The 23,808-nt window shown below is 39.7% G+C and overlaps 1 protein-coding gene across 1 annotated transcript in view; it reads left to right on the forward strand.

Moving 5' to 3' along the window:
• Positions 1-2,288: 2,288 nt before the first annotated feature.
• The window catches only part of ASPG (asparaginase), a gene marked incomplete at its 5' end in the record, with an annotated part of 41,336 nt that continues 19,816 nt past the window's right edge, over positions 2,289-23,808 (forward strand). Inside the window, 8 exons of the mRNA XM_010287338.1 lie at positions 2,289-2,418; positions 5,903-6,014; positions 8,789-8,914; positions 10,381-10,464; positions 11,531-11,657; positions 18,254-18,366; positions 19,842-20,027; positions 22,994-23,107. Coding sequence (XP_010285640.1) covers positions 2,289-2,418; positions 5,903-6,014; positions 8,789-8,914; positions 10,381-10,464; positions 11,531-11,657; positions 18,254-18,366; positions 19,842-20,027; positions 22,994-23,107 — 992 coding nt within the window. The remainder of the gene's footprint in view (positions 2,419-5,902; positions 6,015-8,788; positions 8,915-10,380; positions 10,465-11,530; positions 11,658-18,253; positions 18,367-19,841; positions 20,028-22,993; positions 23,108-23,808) is intronic.

Here is a 23,808-nt window from a genome sequence, read left to right on the forward strand (position 1 = left end):
CCCGATGGAGCAAGTGCCAGTGGCTCCAAGAGGGACCCACTGCTGGCCAAGGCCGAGCCCATCAGTGATGGTGGCAGCGCCTCTGGGTAACATATTTAAGCAGGGGGGAAAAAAAACTGTGGCGACTGCAGCAAGAGAGAGGAGTGAGATTATGTGAGGAACAGCCCTGCAGACCCCAGGTCAGAGCAGCAGGAGGGGCAGGAGGGCTCCAGGCGCTGGAGCAGAGGGTCCCCGGCAGCCCCTGGGGAAGCCCCCGGGGAGGCGGCTGGGGCCCCGCGGCCCTTGGACCCCCCCGGGGGGGCGGAGGCCGTGACCCTGTGGGCAGCGCATGCTGGAGCTGGCTTCTGGCAGGGCCTGTGGCCCCGTGGGGAGAGAGAGGAGCCCTGGCTGGAGCAGGTTTGCTGACAGGACTTGTGACCCCAGGGGGCCCAGGCTGGAGCAGTTCGTGAAGAACTGCAGCCCGTGGGAAGGACTCACGCTGGAGAAGTCCATGGAGGACTGTCTCCTGTGGGAGGGACCCCAGGCTGGAGCAGGGCAGAGGGTGAGGAGTCCTCCCCTGAGGAGGAAGGAGCAGCAGAGACAGCGTGTGATGAACTGATGGTAGCAGGGGTTGGTTTTGATCTATTGTGCTCCAGGTTATGGGCCTGGCATGCTTCCACCACACAAACAAATCCACTCAAATGCTGGTGCTGTCCTGTGGGAAAGTTGGCTGTGAAGGGGCTTGCTACTTCATTCATCAGGAGGGAGATTAGGGAGTTCTTAAGGGTTTTTCCATCAGTTTGGAAAGTAAATGCAAAAAGATAGAAATATTATTGAAAATGCTCTCTCTGTTTTGGGGTATTTAAGTAAACTTTTCTGTTTGAAGATGAAACAAAAAAAAAAAATACTGATGCTAACTTTCATGAGAATCGTGTTTAAACAGAAAAACTAGGAAGTGGGAGAGAATTACCTGGCATTAAATGAAGAGTAACTAGAACTAGCAGAAGTAGAATAATGAGGTTTGAGAGTTTGCCATCTGAACAGGTGGTATAAAACTCACTCACTGAGGCTAAACTGGACAGCAACACCAGTAGAATCTTGAAGTCCAGAAGGAGGTACTTCTGACATTTTGAACAAAAAATGTCTCGAGAAGTCAGACTTAAGAAAAACAGAGTGGCTTCTGACTGGACTCCAGGACTGTTGCTGTCCTTCCTGACACAAGGCATTGGGAGATGAGTTGCAAGTTAAATTCACAAAGGAACTCAGTTCTATGATGCTGAGGTTTGTCACATCAAAAATTTAGGTGCCTTTCTGGCTAACAGAGAATGGCACATGGATTCCCGTCGAAATACCTGGTTGCAACCAGGACAGCTGCAGATCCAGCAAACACTGAATGTACTTGGGCTAGTTTAAGCCTTAACTGCTTTAGGGCCCCTGCCACAGAGAGAAAGCCATCATCACGAGCAGGGAGAGGGGGAATAGAGCTTAAGGTGCATTTGTGCTTTTGACTTTTTCTATTCAGCAGCTTATGCACTTTCTCTACCTCTTGTCAATTGGGACCTTCAGTCCTAAACCTGCTGGTGGAATGTACCTATTCAAGAGAGAGTGATTAGAGCATTAGCATTTAAGACTTCTTGGAAGCTGAGGTTTCTCTGCTTTTGTGTATATAGAGATCTTTGTCTGTATCTGTCAGGGCTCAATACCTGCTGTGGGATTTGTTTTAGCTTTATTTTTTTCTCTGTGGAAATGCTATTACCATTGACAGTGTGACGTAACATGGCAGCTTTCCAACATAGTTATACTAGTACCTTGCTGTTTGTGCCAATACTGCTGTAGGCCAAAAAGCTTATGTAAAAATATCACAGCTTCATAGTAGAACATAATGCTCAGTGTTTTGTAAATCTTCTGCCACTAGGTAGAGAATAGCTATGGCAAATGTAAAAGAGAAGGGTAGCTTTTTTGCTACAGTTGCAGAAATTGGCTTCCTGCCCCCTCTCCTGATCAGGATTTGCACACAAGCAACAATTAAAAATTGTTAAAACATAAATATTTGATATGGGGGAGATTTATAACATTATTTCTCTTAAATAAAGGATTTATTTGTTTCAAGTCAAGAAAAAAATAACTGCACGGAGATTTATTGGTTATATTTTGGTTTTATGTTCTTAAACTGGCAATAGGCTGTTCAAACTTAATTTGGAAGAATGGGCAAACAGCTGTGTAACTTGACTTCTTCCCTCTCTAACTGTGCCACTCACTTCCTTCCATCCCTGCTCCTTTATTTACTTCCTTTATTCTTTATTTTTAAGGACTTGCTCCTGAGGCCAATAAATTAGTAAGCAGCTTGAAAACAATGCCGATGCTGCATGATGAGGCATATGCCCAGGAAACAAAACTGAACAACTTCCATGAATTTCCAGATAACACATTGGTGCTCCCGTAAGTACGTTTTCCTTGGGGAGAGGGAGGGTTAGGAATTTTCTTGTTAATTTTCAGATAATTACATCTCTGAACATTTTATGTGAAGAATCCATTATAAGATTAGCAAAAATGCTTATATTGACTTAAAAGGAAAAAGCCTACCATGTCTGGCACTACAGAAAATGTCTGTTTTGATGTATTTGTAATGAAGCATCTTGCAACTGCTTGGGAAGTAACTTTTAAATTAGGCAACAAGTAACCATTCAGCTTAGTCCTGCATTTTTTTCTGGTTTTGGACATTAATTTGCTATTTTGTGCAAACATACAAATTTTCTATAGAAGTTAAGAAAACTATATATACAGCTCTCTGTGAATTATCTTTGGCATATGTCTGAAAAAGTAGCAGCTAATTAATGTATCCGTGAATAGGCCTCATGCTTTAATTCTGCAGGCTGCCCGTTTTTAAAAAAATCCCAAAAGCTGATTGTCTTTCCCAAATGTATGCAACTTTATGATAATAAGCGATGGGCTTACAATTAATCTGCATTGCTTCTTAACTGTTGGGCAATGATTAATAAGCTTATAGGTTTTATTTAGAGGGCAGTATGCTAATTTGAGATACCCCCCAGCTGTGATGAATGACTGTACCCCTGTAAACATGTTAACTTTGCACAAAGGGTGATTTTATACAGTCATTCAAAAATAAATGGGACTATAGCTGTTTTGCTATAAGAGTAAAAATTTATATTCTTTAATATCAGGAATCTTTTAGGAGAAAATCAGGACACACAAAGAAAATGTAAGGTTTATTAATTTCTTTCTATTTTGTATTGAGGTCTCTGTGGAAATCTTTTAAAAGTAACCACTTAAAAGGCAGATGGCAGGAAAAGGGGTAAAAGGAAAAGAAATGGACTCCCAGTGGGGTAGTATTGATGTGAACATACAATTTGTGTTAAATATGATAGTTATAGGAAAATGGAGCTCTGTTATGATACTGTGCTTGTAACCAAGTAACTTTTAAATACTTTAAGGAATTTCAAATATAACAACTACGTTAATATACCCATTTGAATCTTAAGTATACTTCTCCTGGCATATCTTTTCCATGAAGAACAGAAAAGCTTAAAACAATCATTAACATCAAAAGCTGAGGTTTAAAAAACAATCTTGTCTTGCTTTTCTCGCACTGCTTGAACGCTGTTTCTGGAGGTTGGTCATGGCAATTTGCCACTTTGTCTTTTGTGCTAGCCGAGTGATATTTTAACTAGGCCGCTGAGAAATATTGTGAGTTTCTGAGGGGAGAAAATAGGAGTATGTTGTGAACTTTGTATATCTGTGTGATAACCTTGATCCAAGAGGAACGATATGATCTCTTCTTAGAGAGAGGCATCGAACGTCATAAACTAGGCTGGTCTCTGGTGTCGGTATGTCATGTTTTATTTAAACAGCACATCCTCAGGGGAGCTTGCTTGTCACAGATTCTCAACTGACTTCCAAAGTTACTCTTAGCAAGTGTAAATGTGATATCCAACAAAGCAATTTTTCATATGAAGTCTTAACTTCTTAGGTACAGTTTGTCAGTTGGTTATGAACGAAAAATACACATTGTTTAAATGCTCTCTCTGCTGTACGCAGCTGTCTTGCAGGCCTCAAGGGTAGCGGGTCTGCAGATTTTATTAGCTGATGAATTGATAATTGACTCTTGGTTTTGCATATTTTATATTGCTATAAATATATACAAGAATAGCAAGAGGGAACAAAACACTACTGTGAATTCCAAGAGAAGGTAATCAACTTTTCTGTGCTCTAAGCACCTTATTTCAGGAACTTTTATGCATCCATGCAGTATCCTGGTCTTTTCTATAGTCTTTGTCTGTCTACCAGTGTAAATGTTGAAGTACCTATCACAGTTACAGCTGGCAGGTAACTTTTCATCATCCTCGGGCAGTGGAAAAGCATTAAGAACGCTCTGAAGATGATCCTGTTAAACATGCTCCAGGATAGCTCTGCTTGGAAGAGCAAGTAGGAAGTGCAGAGCTGGCCCGATAGCAGTTCTTTTGTTACCTGCTTGTTGGCCATTGCATTGATAAGTAGGAACATATTCCAGCTAACATTGAGAATGGGTGAAAATGATGGATATTCTATCCTCTTCTAAGCTTCAGAAAGGTAGCAGAAAATATTAGTAGTAGGGTTCTTTTATCACCCCAGATCTTAACTGCCAAGTTGAATTTATATGCAGTTGAAAGGTTGGAAAGTTAATGTGGAGAAATGGGCATCTTTTGTGGGCTAAAACACATGCTCTGTTTGCAGTCCACTTGGCTGGCAAATCAAAGGTCTTAGAGTCAGATTTCCTGAGGTAGGCAGGTGGAGAAAGGGAGACCCATGGCCCTTGGAAGTAGGGAGAGCAAACAGCATGCTTAGAGCTAGGACAATCCCACTGTGGTTTCATAGCCATAATTGCCTTTGATAAGTCCCCTCCAAATTTGGGATTGTGTACTTCTGTCAGATGTTTGAGTGTCTAAACAGTTCTTAATCTTTGGTCTCCATCCACTGGGCTACACACTGCGTGATGTTTGGAAGTGTTACGTTCCTCAGCCCCACAGGTACTTTATCCTATTGCTTGACCAGTTTTGTTTTGTTTTTTCCCTTGCATAGTTCCTTTGTCTTGTTTTTATTGTACTTAGAGTAGTCTTTTTCCCAGCTGTCAAGGTTGTGCTTGTTCAGTGGCCAATAATTGATCGCCAGTGAGTTGTTTGTAGTTCTGGGGCCCCTGCTTTCAACCTGTGCCAGTATTTTAAGATCTTTGCTATTATCACATGCTTAAACTCCGCATTGTAACGAGAAACAGCTGGTACCATATAGCAAACTTTCATAACAAGGTGACTACAATAGGCTGGGACTGGGGTTTTACAAAGTTAAATTACTAGCAAAGGAAATACTGTTTTTACTGGGTCACTGGGCGGCAGTTTACTTGAAGATTTTAACTAACCAAGAGAGTCTTTTTCTGAAATCTGAGCTCACAGAAACTGAGGACAGTGGTCTTCTAAAGGCCACAAAAATTAAGACCAGTCATAAAACCCTTAAGAGAAGATACTCTTTGTGTCAGGGAAGAGTATCTATTTATAGGGTATCTATATTTATCAAAGGGTTGAAAAGTTGTTGCAACTCTTCTGTTGACCCCCTATAAACCTTGGGAGCTTTATAGATTCCTCTCAATAGCTTATGAAGAGTATTTAAATCTTAAGGCTTGGTACTGACTTGTTAGAACTCAGTTCCAGACTTACACAAAGTAAATCTGGGTTCTTCTTTTCTGTCTTTAGTATTGCCATCCCTTCCCTGCCTCCCAAATTATATTTATTATTAAATTAAATTTAGGGATTTGTCTTTTAAACCACATCAAGCCATGAACTTCTAAACTTGGAACTTAATGTTTCAAGTTTAAGACCATTTTTTTTGAGTGATTTAGGAGTAATTTTTTTTCCCCAATTCTCTTTCTTCATAGTGTCTCTAAGCAAAACAAAAGAATTTTCTACACAATCCTGGAGCTCTCACCGCTGCTTGATTCTTCCAACATGACACCAGAGGACTGGGCCAAAATTGCAAAGAAACTTGAGGTACTATGGTGTGGGATAAGATTTAATTTGTGACTAAACAAAAATAGCAGCATATTTAGTATACTTAGCAAGATAAAACAGTTCAGTAGTGCTATACTGATATATTTGTTTATTTGAAAAGAAAATGTTGGGTACCTTGCTTAGTTACTTGCAAAGTAACAAGTACTGTGCTTGCAAGACTTGCCAAAGATTTTTTTCCTTTTGAAAATGTTGCAAACTCATTAAAGTTATATAGTTCTTCTAATGATAAGCCATGTCATGATTCTGTCAAAGACAATAAATAGAAAAATTGCAGCTATGATTGAATAAGGTATATAATATGTAGGTTGATATGTTCTAAAGCATTGACTGTCCAAAAATGTTGAATAAAATGCTTAGGTGTAAATGACTTAACTGAAGGTTCCTTAGTTACACATCATTTCAGTGTTCAAATAGCTTGATAGTTGGCTATTGACGTAGAAAATAGTTTCGTATCTTTATGCCTTTCTTACTCTGGACACAGACTGACTTGACTAGCTCTGACTTTGCAGCCAGTGGAAAAAAAGTGCTATCATGGTTAGGTTTCCCACACTGGGAAATGTCTAAAGCCCTAGATATTTCTGCATATGTAGCTAAATTCATTACATCCTTCTGTAGATTAAAAATCAGCATCTCTCTGTTCCTGTCCCCTAGTCTGAACTTAGCTGTATGCTTTTAAGAAAGTAGAAACACGAAACATTTAAAATACTTCACACTAGGAATGCATACATAGCTGATAGAAATAAATAACCATGGGCCTAGTAAAATATTGCTCTTCCACTCCTGCTCGCTTTGCGATAGTACACTTTATAGTGTAAATTTTCTTCTTCAACCAAGCTGTAGCACTGCCTGCAGACAGTATAATAATGCAGGGAATGATGCTGAAGATTCAGGTAACAGCCTTTCACCTTTAGGTCCTCTGAAGCCACCAAACTAGGGATGATGCTTCTCCTGTGGAATGCATCTAGCCAGGGCAGAGAAGAGATGGCGCTGGCGTACAGGTGGACAGCCTGTAGGATGGAGCAGGGATGCAGCTGGGAAAAGCCCAGGGCCAAGAGTATAGTAGCACGAAGAAGGCAATGCCATGCTGAAAAGGAGAGAACTTGCCTTTCTTCCTTAATGGCACATTAGTTTTATCACAACTCCTGAGCTCAGAAGATGCTTCTGTCTCATATGCAGAATGAGGCTTCTCTGTGTGTACAAATATACAGTATGTGTAACCCAAGTGAAAAGTGCTGAGAAGGGGGGGGAACCAAACCTTTAACTGTCCGGCTTACCTATAGACATTACCACATTGTGTTCATCTTGGGCATATACTTGGCACAGCTGTAAGGTGCTGATGACTTTCCAGACTGAAACATTCTAAGGTGTTTCTGTGGGATAACTCCTTAATTGCCAGCCTGATCTCTTACATTATGAAGCTTAAACTAAGGTATGATTTTTCACATCTAATAAGGTTCAGAAGGCTGAAAATATTCGTGAGCGTACTGATTGAGTTGGAGAGGACAAGTGGCTATTTCTGTGATCTTAGCCCTTCTTGAAACTTACTTATCATGTTACTGCATGGGTGAATAACTACAGCATGCTTTTTGCATCACGCTATAGTTTAGCCTACAGAAAGATCTTGCAACACTGGCTGCTGTTCTGCGTTAGAGATAGGCAGAAATCTCCTGAAACTTCCAGTAGGTAGCAACATGTAGGCACGAGTATCAGTGAAGAAATAGCAAAAGCACAAGTAGAAATCTGCAGGTGAGTTTGGAGGTGACCTTATTAGCAGGAGATGCCAAGCATGTGTGCCTACTGTAGTGTAAGAAGTGTAATTAAATTTAATTAAATTGTTTAATTCTACGGCACCCCCCCTTTTTTCCCCACCCTGGCACTTCATATATCTGCTTAGATTTCTGTGTAATCTTTTCCATGTTACCAAATTACATCAGAGATATCAGTGTGTCTCACTACAGTCTTCATTATGTGCATCACTCTTAAAGTAGAAGAACCAATTCCTTTTTCCTCCAAAAGCCAGCAGATTACTTTATTCTGACAAGATGAACTGTGCAATTCATGGCTTTGCATGAAAAAAAAGTCCTGTGTGGAATCGTACGTAGATTAAAGTTGTTATAAAATTCCTTTTTGCTTCTGTATGTACCTGATAGTCTAAGGGACTTCTCAAAAACCAGGAGGCATACGTGCATTGAGGAACAAGAAGCCTCTTCATCTCTCTCTGCTGTCACATGCTGCTACAGAAAACATGATTCTTCAACAGAAGAGGGCACTCTCACACTGGCAGTTTGCCTGTCTGCCACCCGGATTAAATGGACTGTTTTTTCTATATGTTATGATAGCCTTGGTTTGCCTAATCTGTTCCTGTAAATGGTGTAATCCCTAAAGTAAAAGCAGCAACAAGAAATCAGACTATACGACTAATTTGCATATGTTAACATTCCTGTTTAAAGCCATTGCTAAGCTTTTCTTAATTAGCAGTCTTCTGGTTTAAAAATGCTGCATTAATATGTATACATAGAAGAATCTCTTTGACTGTTCCATAATTAGAATTACTGGCTCTAGTGCTTAGTGTCCTATTAACCCTTAATTGTATTTAAACTGAAAACAGGATAACTTTAGGAGGAATTATGTGTGTGGTACCCTTTAAAGTATTATGCTGTTGCTTGCTTCAGTGAAAGTAATGCAGTATGTACCTCATTTGCTGATGCCACTGCATTGCTCTAACAATGCGAAAACTGTCTCTCCATCTCCAGGAGCACTATGAAAAATATGATGGTTTCGTGATCCTTCACGGCACTGATACCATGGCCTATACAGCTTCAGCCTTATCCTTCATGTGTGAGAACCTGGGTAAAACTGTTGTTCTGACCGGATCTCAGGTAATGGACTTAATCTGAAGTTAATCAGAAGCCTCATTTTTGTTTTTTATGTGCAAAACTAGGTAGTATCCTGATTATCGCTGTACAGTTTAGTAGTACAGGACAGGCCTCTGGCTAGGATGAATGGTCACAGTGCCGATGGAAATTAGTGAGAATTGACGGGCTCACGAGCTGAGGATCTGCCCCATAATTTTATCATTAATGACTTTACAACTCTGTACCAAATCATACCAGTAGTTCATTATGGCTGGGGCCAGATGCTTCAGAGAAAGATATAAGAGCCTGTCATTGGCCATTGTGTATTAATCGGTTTATAAGAGAAGCGTCTTTCCAGCCTCAGGTGGCTGCTGGTTGTTAACTGTCTTTTTTTCTTTTACAGCCCCGAAGCTTATTACTTTTTACTTCATCAGTTGTTATCCTGTCTTACGTTACTCATGTTGCATTCTTTATCATTTTTTAATCATCTGTAAGCATTAGGTGCATTTTTTGATCATTCTGTTCCACAAAGCATCTAACATGGTCTGTTTCCTTTCCTCTGAAGACCACACTTATTAATTTTCATTCTCTTAGCTGGAGATCAGCCCTTTGCATATTGTCTGAGGGGGAGGGGTTGTCTTACTAGAATAGCTTGCTTGAGCATAAAATACAGCACTAATCACAAAAGGGAGATGAAACATCACACTTTAAGGTTCCCCTCCCCCATCTCATAACTCCCCTTTCACATGTGGTCTATTTGAAGTCAAAATACAAAAGTCTAGGAAGGAGTAGACTCCCACTTACTGTCTTGACATGGGGCAGTCTAGTTGTGATACATCATATTCGAGGTTTTACTTTCTTTTTGGCTTTATTGCTTGGAGATCTGCCTGACATATGATCTAGCAATGGAGCGTGAGATTTTTTTTTTTCATTGCTGAAAGGAGCTCTGACTCTCTGTTAATAAAGAGGCAATCTGAAAAGGCATGGAAGTCATCACTCAGCAGACCAGATTTCTGTTTTTAATCTTGTCCTTTTCTGTCAGTAATAACCTGCTGCCTCAGTTTTTCTATACTATGAGGAAAGATGGTGCAAGAGAGCTGTTGTGAAGCCTGTAGTGGCAGTTCTGTATGATCTGGGGCTCTTGCTTTTTCTCTGTACAATCACTTCTCCCATTTTCAGTCACTTAACTATGCCTGCTTTCTATTTTTTATATATTTCCTGAATCAGTCTTTTAATCTGCTTAATCACACTAGAATCATTTCTATATTCGCTTTTAAGCACTTAAATTATAAAAGTCCTTTAAGCACAGAGGGGAAACCCTGCCATCTGCTGCTGTCTAAAATAGTTTGGATGAAGAAGGAAACTTTTTGTCATAAGTCATTGTTACTTAAATTATTCATGTATTTGTATTGCATACGTTGGACTTTTTTTTCTCTGCTGTGTAGGCTTTATGTAAGGGACAGGGTGTAATTTCAGTCTCTGCTCTTCAGGTGCCCATATACGAGTTGCAGAATGATGGCCGAGCCAACCTTCTGGGGGCACTGCTCTTTGCTGGGCAGTTTGTGATTCCTGAGGTCTGTTTGCCTGTGAAGACTATCTTGGAAGCTGCTTTTCTCCCTCTAAGTAGGACACATACTTATATACTCAAAGTATCTGGTAGGCAGTAAGGAATTGCACTTATACAGGAAGATAAATGGATTCCACTGAGGTAACAAGTACTTGCATGGCAAAGCACATGCTGTTTTCTCAGGAGTTCTACCCCATTTTGCCGGTGTATAGTCTATGAAGACTATCAAATGTGAAATGTATCTTGCAGCAGACTTGAAATTAGAGGTTCCCTTGCGAATCTGTGGGATGGGAAACACCTGTAAGTCAGTTTTTTAATTGAAAGTTACTTTGAAGTTCTAAAGTTTCTCTGGAACTTCTAGGAGTGTCTTCTAGCTCTAGTTCCTGAAGTATCGAGGATGATATGCGTAATGGATGTGGAAGTACCTCCATGGTCTCAGCACCCTGCCTTTGAATATGTTGGTGCTGTGCAGCCCAAAAATCAGAAAACTGGTCGGGTTACCCCTCATTTCACCTCTGCCATGCTCCCAAAGCCAGTTCTTGTGAGACAACAGTAATAGCTGACTGGCCAAGATCTTTATGACTAGTAACAACTTCAGCGTATATCTTTTCCTTCAAATTCCAGTTGACAAACTTCAAGGGTCTTGAGAAGGAACCTGATTATTTATGTATGGTAACTCCTTTGAAAGTTACCCTCATTTTCACCAGGCCTTTTGTTAAGGTTTTGGACTCAGGATTTAGATATAACTGATGAACTTGTTAAAAAGTCCACAGAGTTTCTTTCCTCTATTGCTGAAGTGGATTCAGGCAAATTTGCTGTCTCCTAGACTATGCCTCATGAGAGAATTACGAAACTAGTTAGCTCTTAACTTGTTTTGTTCTTAAATTCTTAAACCAATGTGTGACAAATGTGCCAACTCTTTTTGAAAGGTTATGAGTTGTAAACATCTACTAGCCTCTGAGTTGCTTTAAAGATTTAGAAAACACTTTATAAAGGATGGACTGCAGTATTTATCTACTGAATCTTTTAATTACTGGCTTATTCATAGACCTGTTTCTTTACTTGTCTTGCAGGTGTGCCTTTATTTTTATAATAAACTGTACAGGGGAAATAGGGTGACTAAGGTGGATGCTGGGAGTTTCAATGCCTTTTCCTCACCTAACCTGCCTCCACTTGCAAATGCTGAGGTTGATATTACAAGTAAGCAACATCATCTCTTAAGCCTTGTAATTTATGCCACATGCAATAGAACTCTAGCTGAAAAGAATCTGTGCTTATGTAGTTGAAATGCTGTTTTTATACTCAAATTATCTTTGAAAGCTCTGTAGCTTGACTGCACTTTATCTGCTCTGAAATTGTTTAAATATTAGTAAGACTGAGAATTTGTGACTCAACAGCATTTATCTATTGAATATAGATGTGAGCTAGACTGACTTTGACTAAAGATTCAGACTAACCAGAGGGAATGTTGCCTCTGTTTCATGAAAATGCTTGCTCTGAAGATAAAAATGAGGGAGTGAGGACTGAAAGAACAAGGAGTTTAATCTCGTTAATGACCATGCTGGGCTCCGAAATCAGGCAAAAGAGTCATTGCAGAGTACTTGCATCTTCAACAGATTCTCTGTTTGATGCATGTCATTGTGTAAGACGTTTTACTGGATATTTAGGACATGTCTAAACTGCAAACACACTGAAAAAAGCAGACCTAGAGTATGTGCTGTGTGAAGTTTTTTTTCCCCAAAGCTTACTCAGGCTCCCTGTGATTTCTATGTGCCCGCTTTTTAGGGTGGGGAAAAACTACATGAAGATTTCACTACCCATTTGCAAAGTCATTAGCACATTGATGTCTGTTCTTGGATGAATGGCATCCTTTCTTTGGAGAGGGGAGAAGAGAGACATGATTCCAAAATCTAGCCAAATGAGGAGCTGCCAAAAAAACATAATAAAGGACAGTTGTAAAAAATCTAACATGTTATGTGAGCTGCTTTTGGATAGGCTAGGTATATTAAAAAGGGAGTAGGACTTGGTGACAATCTCCATTATTACAAAACAATAGGAATAGATGGGGGTTCCCAAATTCTTTTGCTAGGTGCTGTTAGTGGCAGGAGGAGATCTAGCCCTGTGCCATGCAGCATGCCATTCTGAATGGTTTCTACTACTAGAGACATTTCTGCAATTTGGAAAAATAAACCTATCCCTTCCACCTAGTGAGTGGGAGTTACTTAAAGTTTCAAGATCCAAGTTCTTCGTTTGTAGCAGCCAGATAGAAACCGAGGAAGCCTGTGAAATACTGTAGTGGTCTGTAAGACATCGCTCACATAGAGAGTCTGCCACTGCTGTATTACTATGCTGTGTCAAATATGGTGTATCTGAAATCAACAGAAATGCTGTCAGTTGATTGTTGCAGTAAATTGGGGAAAACCTTCTTTCTTGCATTTTTATGAAATGCATCAAAGGGGGTATAAATGAATTCCGTTTACTGACTGATCAATAATGAAAGCAAGCTGCAAACTGCATGCTATTTCTCTCTCGGATTTGAATGAACTGTTTTGTGATTCTTTGTCTGTGGTAAAAAAATGAGAAAGGTCTTAAGTACTTCCCTTGTCCCATATTGGGTCCCATTATCTTTTCAGTAAAATGCCCCATTGAGATCAGTGGGGATTTCTGATTTAAAAACTGATGGTGTGATAGGCTCTATTTTTATTTGTTTCAGTTGATTACCCAGTTAGGGTAGCATCATTTATCCAAGATGACAGTGTCAGTATTGAAGGATTGTTTCATTTTGAAAAAACATAGTTTATAGTATGGGCAATCTACTAGTGTTGCTTTACTTTGTCCAAAGTAATTGTTTGAAACATTGCTGTCTCCCTTGAGTTTGCTTGTACAATCCTCATATGAAGCTTTCATGGAGACAAGGAACCACCTGGGGCTTTTAAAAACAAACTAAACAAATCTAGCAACTTTTAATTTTTTTTTTTCCAAATGACACTGTATAGTGTGTCTTAATCCTGCTGTAGACAGGGCTGACTGTAGACAGGGCTGACTCTTGCTGCTTCAGCATTATGGAGAGCAGCGTGACGATGCCAGGGGGCATAGGCCATGTGCAGAAACTCTTCTCAGGCTTCCCAGTTCTAACAAAGCTGGGAATGAAAATTCCAGAGGAGCAGAGGGAGAGAGGTGACAGGATGGAGGGAGTGGGGAGCCTGATGGGATCATGGGTTGGTACACAGGAATGAGGAGAGGACATGCTATTCGAGGTTAGGCGTACCATATAAAAGCAACTGTCTACTTCAGAGCCAGAGAGGAGAGGGGGAAGCTTAGTTGTTTTCCCTTCCCTACACTAGCTGCAGCTCTCTTCTTCATTTTTGATAACCATTTTTCACCCTGTTCCCTCTTCAGGTAAGGCTCCCAGTGGATTTCTGATCTCATCAACTGGCTGTGTTCTTGGCCAGATCCTTAACTGTCTTAGCAACACCTAAGAGTCTTTAGACAAGCAAGTGTGTCAGCTTCCTTTTAATTTAGCCCAAGAAACTTCTGTAAGAAGTGAAAAATTGTAGCCTGCTCCTGAGTAAGAAACCCAATGCCGATGGGAAATACTTTGGCAGCAGAATCAGAAATTTCTGTATGAAATGAACAATACAGAAATAATGAAAAATATTTCTAAAATCTTAAAGCTTATCAAAAGACCTTGCCTTATTTCTCCCATATTTTGAAAACAGGAGAGGAAACACTGGAAATGTGTGAAGAGTCTCAGTATATTTCATAACTGCTTACTCTGTTCTCGATTGTCCTAATGAAGCAAATACGAAACTTGCTTTGTTACCACGTCTGGACTTTCTTCATCACACATGCATGTAACTTCTGGGAGTGGTGCACATGTACAGGACTGTATGATGAGAAACATAACTTGTGTACGGGATGAACAGAGTCGGTGTGACTGTGCATGTAGATGTGGTGCAGCAGAAGGTTAGAAGGCCCTTTTGGGCTCATCTACCCACTAGTCTCATTAGAGATAACATATTCATCACTGGCCAAGTCTGTGTCTTGGTTGGCAGTTCTGGTTATTTATAGTAAAAAGCCGGAGTCATTTATGCATTAAGGCAAATGCCAGCTCTCTTCATTGAAGTGCTCTTGGTGTCGTCCCCCTCCTTATAAGTAGGCATGTTGATTCTTGCCAGGACACCATTCAATTTAAATATTCATTTCAAAAGGTGTGTGTTGATTGTTTTCTAACAAACTGCCAAAAAAGGGGGTCTATGTTTGTTTGCCTCATTCAGGAATTTGCACCCATAGGTTGGCCCACACTCCCCACCCCTTGGCTGCTACCGTGAATTGTAATGAACGCTGGGGCAGCTTATATAACGCTCACCCACAGCCCTGCAGAGAAGGTTGAGAAGAAAGCGTTGCTGTTTGTCTGGAGCTCTGCAATCACGAAAAGCTGTATTTCTTGTTTGATTTCATAACTTGGAGTTCAGTCACCACTCCTAAGGGAGGTGTCGCTCTTAGTTGCTGCTCTCCGATTATAAGTTGAAACCTGCTTTGTGGCATAGGCGCTGTTTAAAAAAAAGGGGGATTTTGCCACTTTCTAGGCTGTGTAGAGCTGCTTCTCTTTTCTATTTTAAGTCAGGTTGATGTTTATTCCACACTAACCCTATCACCATAGTTCTGTGTGTGTTTGTGTGTGCGTGTGAATAAAGCTGAATAAGATAAGGATGTATTTTTTTGAGCGGTCATTTTAAAAGCTGTAGTGTTTTGTAAGGAGGGGGAGATTGAAAATAGCAGTGTGTTGTTTATGCAGTTGTTTTTTTTGGAAGAATAAACAAAAAGCCGTAGTATCTTGTATGCAGTCTTTTTGAATCATGCAATCTTTTTTATCCCAAGCCATTTTGGATACAGTCATTACCTCTTTATTTTATGTACATTGCATTAAAAACTTTTTCTGCTGTGCAAGACCAGTAGCTAGCTTACGTTTGTTCCTCAGCTTTGTATTCATATTTACATACTGCAGTACACTATATCAGTTAAACTCCTTACAAGCACAGGCCATCCGAGTCAGAATGGGTTACTGTTTTCTGTGTTGTGCCAAAACTCAATATCCCTAATTAGTCACTCTTATAATATAAAAAACTGTTATGAACACCGGTATATACAGCTTTCTGTACTTCATCTGCTTGTATATGAGTTTCTTACTTAAGAACTGTTAGTGATTCCGAAGACTTTTTTTTAAATTAACAAAAAGAACATTGCAGTGTGGTATGACTATAGGCTGTAAGACAGCTGGTTTATTCAGTACAATGAAGATGCTCGAACTTAGCTATGCAACATAAATATTTTTCCTTTTTGTGAATATGATCTTGGAGATGGAGGATGCAAAGGGTGTGTTCTAAATTTTCCCCCTGCATGGCACTCTGGCTCTCAACAGTTCTGAACAAATCTGAGGTGAAGTTGGGCTTTTATGCATATTTGTCTCTGGCTCTCGCATCACACCTGCCTCTTGTTCTGCCTTTTAGACTTGTTTGTCTAATGGAGAACTGACATCTGTGGAGTCTGCAGTACCCAGCACCTTATGTAGGCTGATGAGCTTCATGACCAAGGGAATGTTAACTCAGGGACAATCTTTAATTCTTTTTTTAATATAGTTTGGAATTACATCACTGTACTATGTCTGCATGCAGTACATTTATCTTGAAGATATGTTATTTGGTAGAGCATACTCCAAGAGTACAGGTACAGGCCTGGTATAGGTCTGAACCTATCCTCTGATCTCTCTCCTTGGTCTTCTACTTTTGGCAATATCTTAGTGATCCATGCCAAGGCAGGTTTCCTCCGTTCATTCTTCAAGTTTATTACAGGTATTAGGGATGCTAATAGTATGCATTTGTGAAGTTTTGGCAGGGGCTCCTAGCTTATGGAGGATACAGGAAAGAAAGCTCTGATACAATTTTACTGTCATTCCTTTTTATAGAAGAGGCTACTTTTAAAGAATTAATCCATGTGTTAGAAGGTTGAAATGATTGGATTTATTGCTAAATACTGCAGCTTCTTAAAGCACAGTGCTCATGAGTGAACATGGTTAGCCAGGCCTATGAACCACAAGCAGAACAAATGCACAGCTTTCTGCACTCACCTGTGTATGTCCTACAGGTCTCTAACTTGCTCTGGAAAGCTCATGGAGGCCTTTGAGAGCTACTCGGCAAACTATTAAATCCAGCCAGGTGGTTTCAGAACCATGCTGGCCAGCTTAGCACAAGAAGAAACTGTAGAAACGGTCTGTGTTTCTATTCTCCCATTCCCAGAGCATTAGGAATCCACATGATGAAGTGTGGCTGGTTGGCCAAACATGATGCCATGCGAACTGCTTGTGACCTGTTTAATGACTTCTGGTATCTTTTTAGCAAGAACATACAGGGGCTCTAGTTGCTTACAAGACACCACGACAGGAAGGGAAAGTTTGTAAAGTCTTACAGGTGACTGCTGTTTTCTGTCCTGATGTAATGGATTGTGTAGTTTTTACCATCTCTGGTAATGGGGCAATAGAGCAGGCTTCAGTGGAGGCTTTTTAGATGTACTCTGAATTTTCTTGCAAATGGCTGTCTGCTGATTGCAAGAGATTGCAACAGTAATTGGTGTGAGTAACTCTCCGCATGGCTGAAAGCAAGTCAGTATTATGCACACAGATCTTTTATCTGTCTTGCTGCTTGCAAAGTTTCTCCCAAATCTAAAAACCTTATGTCATGATGGGGAAACAGGTAGCTTTATGGCATGGTCTGCTTTCACTGAAGCATGATGCTCTGAGCTGTTGGCTGCTGTTTGTTAAACCTCTTCCACTGCCTTGTAAGAGCCGTCAGTGCTACCAGTGCTGCGCTCCTACACTGAAGCAGTGAAATTTTGAAATCAATAATGCATGACTTGGCGTCTAATAATGCAACACAAACAAATTATTAGTTAAACAGCTGGCTTCTGGCTCTAAATGTACAGTCAGAGTTAATTGAATCCCTGCTATTTTATTTAATCGTTAGTAACTACCTAATAAACTCTGGAGGTGATTAGCGGCAACAGTAACTGCATTTGTCATCTCTCATGTCTGGGAAGATGAAGGTCTGTTTTCTAAACATGAATCCAGGCTGGTGTCAGGCCAACTACATAACAGTGAAGTTCAGGTCAGTGTGCGACAAGTAAATATCTCACCTATGCTAGACCTGCACACTGCTCTGTTTGTTGAGGCTTTCCGAGGTGGGAGACTTGGCGCTAACAGGACATGTTCAACATTGTGAACTCATCAGGTCTAGTACTTAGATGCTTTTCACAGCTCTCAGACTTATCTTTTGATGAGGTATACAGCTTTGTGTCTGATAGATCATCCTGTTCACTAATGGGCATTGAACTAAAATATCCCATTTGGAAGTCTTTGCTATAAAATACTATTAAATTGATGTATACATGTGAAATATCTCCTTGAAGAGCACTAACTTAGAAATATTGACGAGTAATGCTGATATGTCTCAGAATCTAGACTATTCTGGAATTAAAGCTAAAATATAACACAGTTGAGCCTCACCTGGATGTGGCCTTGAAGACACATTTTGTGGTTCCTGATAAATAAGGTGTGTTAGATCAGCTGCTATGGCTGCTGTCTTAAATGGGCCTTTATTTCCTCTTTTCAAAAATACATCGTCTTTTATGAATTGCCTACATAAGAAACAGTTTTAAAGACAGTATTTTAAGTATGAAGTGCTACAATGGTACTTAACATTATGTCTTAATGTTAAATTAAAAAGACCATTTCTCTTCAACAGTAAACTGGGAAACAGTGTGGAGAGCCAATACCAAGAAGAAATTTCGAGTTCACACCAATATGAACAGGAATGTTGGGCTTCTGCGAATCTTCCCAGGAATCACTGCTGCTGCTGTAAGTGTCACCATTTTGGAAGTGGGTGAGGTGATGCTCAAATACTTGATTAGTTAGCTGAAGTAGAGGAACTGCATTGTTGTAGCAGTGGTTGGGGTTTTGGATGGGAGGGAAAGGATCTGTTGTCTTCTGATAAACATTTTTTGGAATATCAGGGCATTCAAAGACTATTTTCATATGTCATAAACTATTTACAAAAGCTTTTCTGATATCTTTTCTCTAAACTACCTGGGCCCTGAAACTTAAAATTAATTTCCTATCAGGGCTCATAAATAGGTCAAGTGTGCTTTTCTAGACAGGTGCAGGCTGCAGTGGCCACGGAAGTGCTCTCTTGCTGCATACTGAGGCATATTAATAGATATCTTGTCAAAGAATACACAGTATAGTGGGTGGAGGGGAGTGTGACTGTTTCTACAACTCACACTTCTTTTTTAAAAGGTTCATCTTGTCGCACAATGATGGTTAACATGATCCTCAGCATTCATACAGAGCTGAAAATGAAAAGTGGGATTTTTTTGCCTTTAGAAATTATTTTGCAGAACTGTGATTTTAGGTAGATTTGTCTTTAAATTTTTGTCTAATACTGGTTCCATTAAACTGACAGGTCTTTTGTGGCTGTTGCCATCTTAAATTGAATTCAGTAGTTTAAGCAGTACTCCTCAATTATATTACTATTAGGTGAATATGAACAGATGGAAAAGCAAGGGTGTGGTATATTTACAATAAAACTCCCAACTACATAGTTAGCCTCATGGGGGCTAACAGTGTATTGCGTTTAGCATATGTGATCAGCAAGGAAATGTCTAGGTTGTTTACAATACATCTTTCGAGGAAGAGGACTTTGCCAGGCATCCTCTTGCAGTGAGCCACAATAGCTACCTCATTAACAACTGGCCCAGAATGAACTAGTGCTTCCTTTCTTTCTGCCTTGAATTAAATCAACTGAGTTTTGAGTTAAAAAAACTCCAGGCTTCATTAGAATGTTTTTTCTGAAAGGCAAGACATCTCTGAGTTAAGCAGACGTCTGTTAACAAAACTCTTTGCTAAAGTAACAAATCTAGGCAGGGGTGGGGGTTCTAATCTCAATTAATAACTCTGCATTTATTTCATAAGTGTAAATCTACCCTTTTGTTCCACCATGGTGCAACAGTATAGCCTGTTAGTGGCACTTGAACAATAGCATTCTTTTTCACACTGAGGTCATGACTGTAGAAAACAGTTTATTTTAAAATCTATCCCTCTAGGAATTTTAAAGGAAGCTAAAGAGTGAAATTCTCATTTTTTTAAATGCTTATTCTACAGTCCCAGTTACTGCAAATGGGGAGCACAGAAGGACATAAGAAGACTGGAAGGCATGAAAGCCTCTAAGACTATAACAGGAATAGACCATTTTTAAAAACTCTGTGCCATACATGAAAATCTTAATGTGACTTAAACACTTCTTTTGTCTCTTTTCCCTGTCTTGTTTTAAACAGGTAAAAGCATTTCTTCAGCCTCCAATTGAGGGCATTGTACTTGAAACTTATGGAAGTGGCAATGCCCCAAACAACAGAGAAGACTTGCTGGAAGAATTGAAGAAAGCAACTGAACGAAAAGTAGTGATTCTAAACTGTACCCAGTGCTTACGAGGGTCTGTTAAAACAGTCTATGCAACAGGGCAGGTAAGGGTTGTGCAATGATTTCAGACTCTACTGTGTAAAAGAAACATCCCACTGGTACAGCTAGACTGTATGCTTCTAATAGTCCCAGTGAATAAAACTTTAAAGATATTGCTCATAAAATAATGATATCTGAAAAATCTTGAGCTGGAAGCATTTACATATGTATCTGCAAACAAGATCCTGTTATTCCTGGTCTGAATGGTTGAAACAGTCAACTCAAATCCCAAACTAGCGATTGCTTGCTCTTGTTGTGTGCAGCACTCCAGGATACCTGGCGTTAGATTGGTAGTATCTCTCCCAAAGGCATTCCTCTGAGTTAGAAGCTAGGTTAGGGGTCAGATGATCAAATAAAGTAGTATTTGATAGGCCAGCAGTTACTTAGCTACAACGTAAGAACATCAAGAAAGCCTGCAAGTCCAAGCAATATTCCAAATCCCAGTTTTTATTTGACTGGAAGTACAACTGAATTCAATGAGAGACTGGAGAACAGTATGTAAGGAAGTGCCTGTCTTGCAGAGTGGAAATCAGTTGTGTTTAACCCATGAAGACTACCTTAAAGCAGACTTTGTGTAGATGCTGTTAATATTCAGGGCATTTTATAGTGAGTTTGTGTATTAAGACATGACATCACTGGGACTAATAAGAGCTCAAAGCCATATAAAAGTATGTGTTGCATGTGGTAGTGTGAAGGAAGCTGGTTTAACTGGCCTTTATAAAAAGGCTAGCCAGTAAATAGCCAAGAAGCACTGCCAGAGGGTGACTCATCCTCCTGTTTTAGACACCTGGTTTTGTTCAGAGCAACCACCTGTCTGGCAGAGCCAGCCTCTCCAGTGACTGGAAGACAAACCTAGATACTCCAGTCTGGTGCTGAAACCTGCCTCTTCTAACATTAGTTTTGACACAGCTTTAGATTATATTTGGTTCAAGAACACATAGTCTGTTTTGAGGAGAAAGGAAAAGAGACTGTAAGAGTCTCTTTATACCTCTTCAGTATCCAAACTTGATATTTTCTGATACAGGCAGTCATTTGCGTGTTGGTAAAACATTTACATAACTTAATGGAGATGTTTGAGAAGTATTAATTTTTGCAAAAATCCTGTGTTCTGTAGCAGATATGATAGGAATACATGGATTATATAAAACAGTTCACACAGAAGGAAGAAAGCAGTTAAGTCGATAAAAGACACCAAACTTATATTTGAAAAACAACATGAAAATGAAGCCTGGCTTTTATATGATGTTCTGCTTGATGTAAACTGCTAAAATGCATGGAGGGAAGAAAAAAAAAAAAACTTTTCTGGACTCTGGTTAAAAGAGCCTCCAAGTACACACCTCTAAAATGGCTTTTTACGCTCTGATCCAGACTTGATATGCTGAATTGAAAGATTCTGCTCAGGTCTTACTGAACCACTGTAAGGCTGCGTGGAAATGTGTTCACTTCTAGCTTCCACTTTTTATATGGAGCATGTATTATGTTGTTTCAGCATCCATTGATGGAGGCTGCGCTGTTTTCTTGGCATCTTTTAAGGATAACAGTGACAGAGCCAAGTCCTACAAAATTACTTCATGCTTGTTCTTTCATTGTCGTCTTTTCATAAGGAACTGTTCAATGGAGGAAGTTTCATGGGTGAATGCTGGAAATGTTAACTTTACTTAGATTTTTCTTTAAGTAAAATCTTTCACAGGTCTTTGCATGTGGCTATATGAATATTTTACTCATTCAAGCTAGCCTGGTGGGTCAGCTGAGTCCCTGGTTTCCCTTGAAGTGTTTGTTTTAATTAACTGAATGTCTGGCCTTTGATCCATCTGCACAGTAGAAGCTTATAATTGAAGGAACTTTAGGTATAGGAAGGAAGCTGGAAAATCCCTTCCTCCTTCTCTTTCTCAAACCTGCTGAAAAAGCCCTAACTGTTCTTTGGCTAGCTCTGCAGTACAGAAAGTAATTCTCACCTTCCCTATGTATGTTTTCCCATGGGACTTTAAAAAATGTTAGTCTGGGACTCTTGGAGGTGGCTAATGAGCTGATTAAGGCTCTGTATCTTGCTAGAAATATTAGTTAAGCCACAACTAGTTTCAAAGCTGAAGTTTATATAGAAGGTATTTAAAAGTAAAATGCAGTGTAAAGAACCTACTGCAAGATGCTTAACAGTGAGGTATCACATTATGGCAGTGATGATGATCTGTGGTTTAGAGAAGCCTGAGTATTTGCCCAGGTACAATTTAGTGACAAGAGATCTGAATTCTCCTTTGTCTTTGCTGTCTTGCTCACTGTAGACTTATGGGGCTTGTTGACGGTAGAAAAAATCTTTCTGCTTTTTGCTGTGGTTCAGATAGTTTATTTTTTTTTTTAACTTTCAGAAAGATAAGTTAGAAAGGTCATCTTTTTCAGTTGTTCTTGTCAGAACTGTGTAAATTACATATTTTAGTTGTATGTTCTAAATCATACACTGCTAGCGCAGTCTGAAAGGATCTGAAAACACTCCTGCTGTGAGCACACTGTAGTGCTGGAATTCATCCAAAGCAATGCCCCATAAAAGAATGGTAAATATGTCTGTGTGAGAACAGCCTACTTGGCAATGTTCAAAATGCCACTGGGTTAAAACAGAGTAACTGCAGCTTTTCAATAAAGGGAATCTGACAACTCTGCAGATAGCTGATATGGACCTGTAACCTTTCCCTTTTAGCATAGTAAGTGACCGTGGCAAGCGTTTGGGTGAATTCTTCAATGTTACTGCCTGAAAAGGAATTTAAAGCAAAAGTCATCTTTATTCAGCTGGCTCTGGTATTTGCTTCATATTTAATAACTAAAATTACAAAAATTACAGTGGCAGTAGGAGGAGCAAGAGAGTGGAGGCATGGCTGCATACTGTATTCTGTGTAGCTACTCATCATTCATACACATTTTCTGTTCACGCAGGTATTTCTGAATGCTATGCTAATTGGAATCATTATTCCTTTTTATTCAGACTCTCGCTGATGTTGGAGTAATTCCTGGAGGTGATATGACACCAGAGGCAGCCCTAACTAAACTGTCATACACACTCAGCAAGAGTAAGCTTAGCTGGGAAGAGAAGAGGCAGGTAAATATTTAAGTATGACCTTGAAAGGCTTTAACTTTCTCATCTGCTCTGCTAACTTCTGCATAGCTGAATGCCTTGAGCTTCTCCCTCGCATTTAAGAGCAATTGGTTCCAGAGCCATAATGTGAATATCACATGTGTTTTTCTTCCTTAAGGAAAATACTGTTAGGCAAATGAGTGTACGTAGATTGGTAGAGGAAAGAATTCTCTCCATAAGTCAGATGAAGACTGTGGCTGAGACACAAAAATGCCATCTTTAAACAGTAGTAGTCTACCTTGGACATTTCTGTACTAAAAACCCATATGTAGAAATTCATATGGGAGACAGAATCCCAACCCTACTGAAGTCAGCAAAGATCCTGTCATTGATCTTGGTGTGTGAAAGATTTCATCCAAGACTTATTCACACAAAGCTAATTCTGAAAATAAATATTGCCTACAGCCTCTTCCTTTACAACGTTACTCATGACAGTGTTAGATTTTGTTTCTCTAAGAGGAGATACACTTTATTAATACATTTAAAAAGAGAATTATTCCAAGAACCAATTGTAACTGATCTTAAAATCATATCCCCTTTAATAATGTTCTCGCTGTTCATTCGTACTTAATCAAGGCTTTTTCCTCGAATTATGTAGTTATATATCCTCCTTTTATACGAGGAACATAGAGCTCTGAATTAGGGGAGCAGCAGTCTGCAGGAAT

Source organism: Phaethon lepturus, unplaced genomic scaffold (assembly GCF_000687285.1).
Source record: "Phaethon lepturus isolate BGI_N335 unplaced genomic scaffold, ASM68728v1 scaffold19065, whole genome shotgun sequence".
In the NCBI taxonomy this organism is placed as follows: domain Eukaryota; kingdom Metazoa; phylum Chordata; class Aves; order Phaethontiformes; family Phaethontidae; genus Phaethon; species Phaethon lepturus.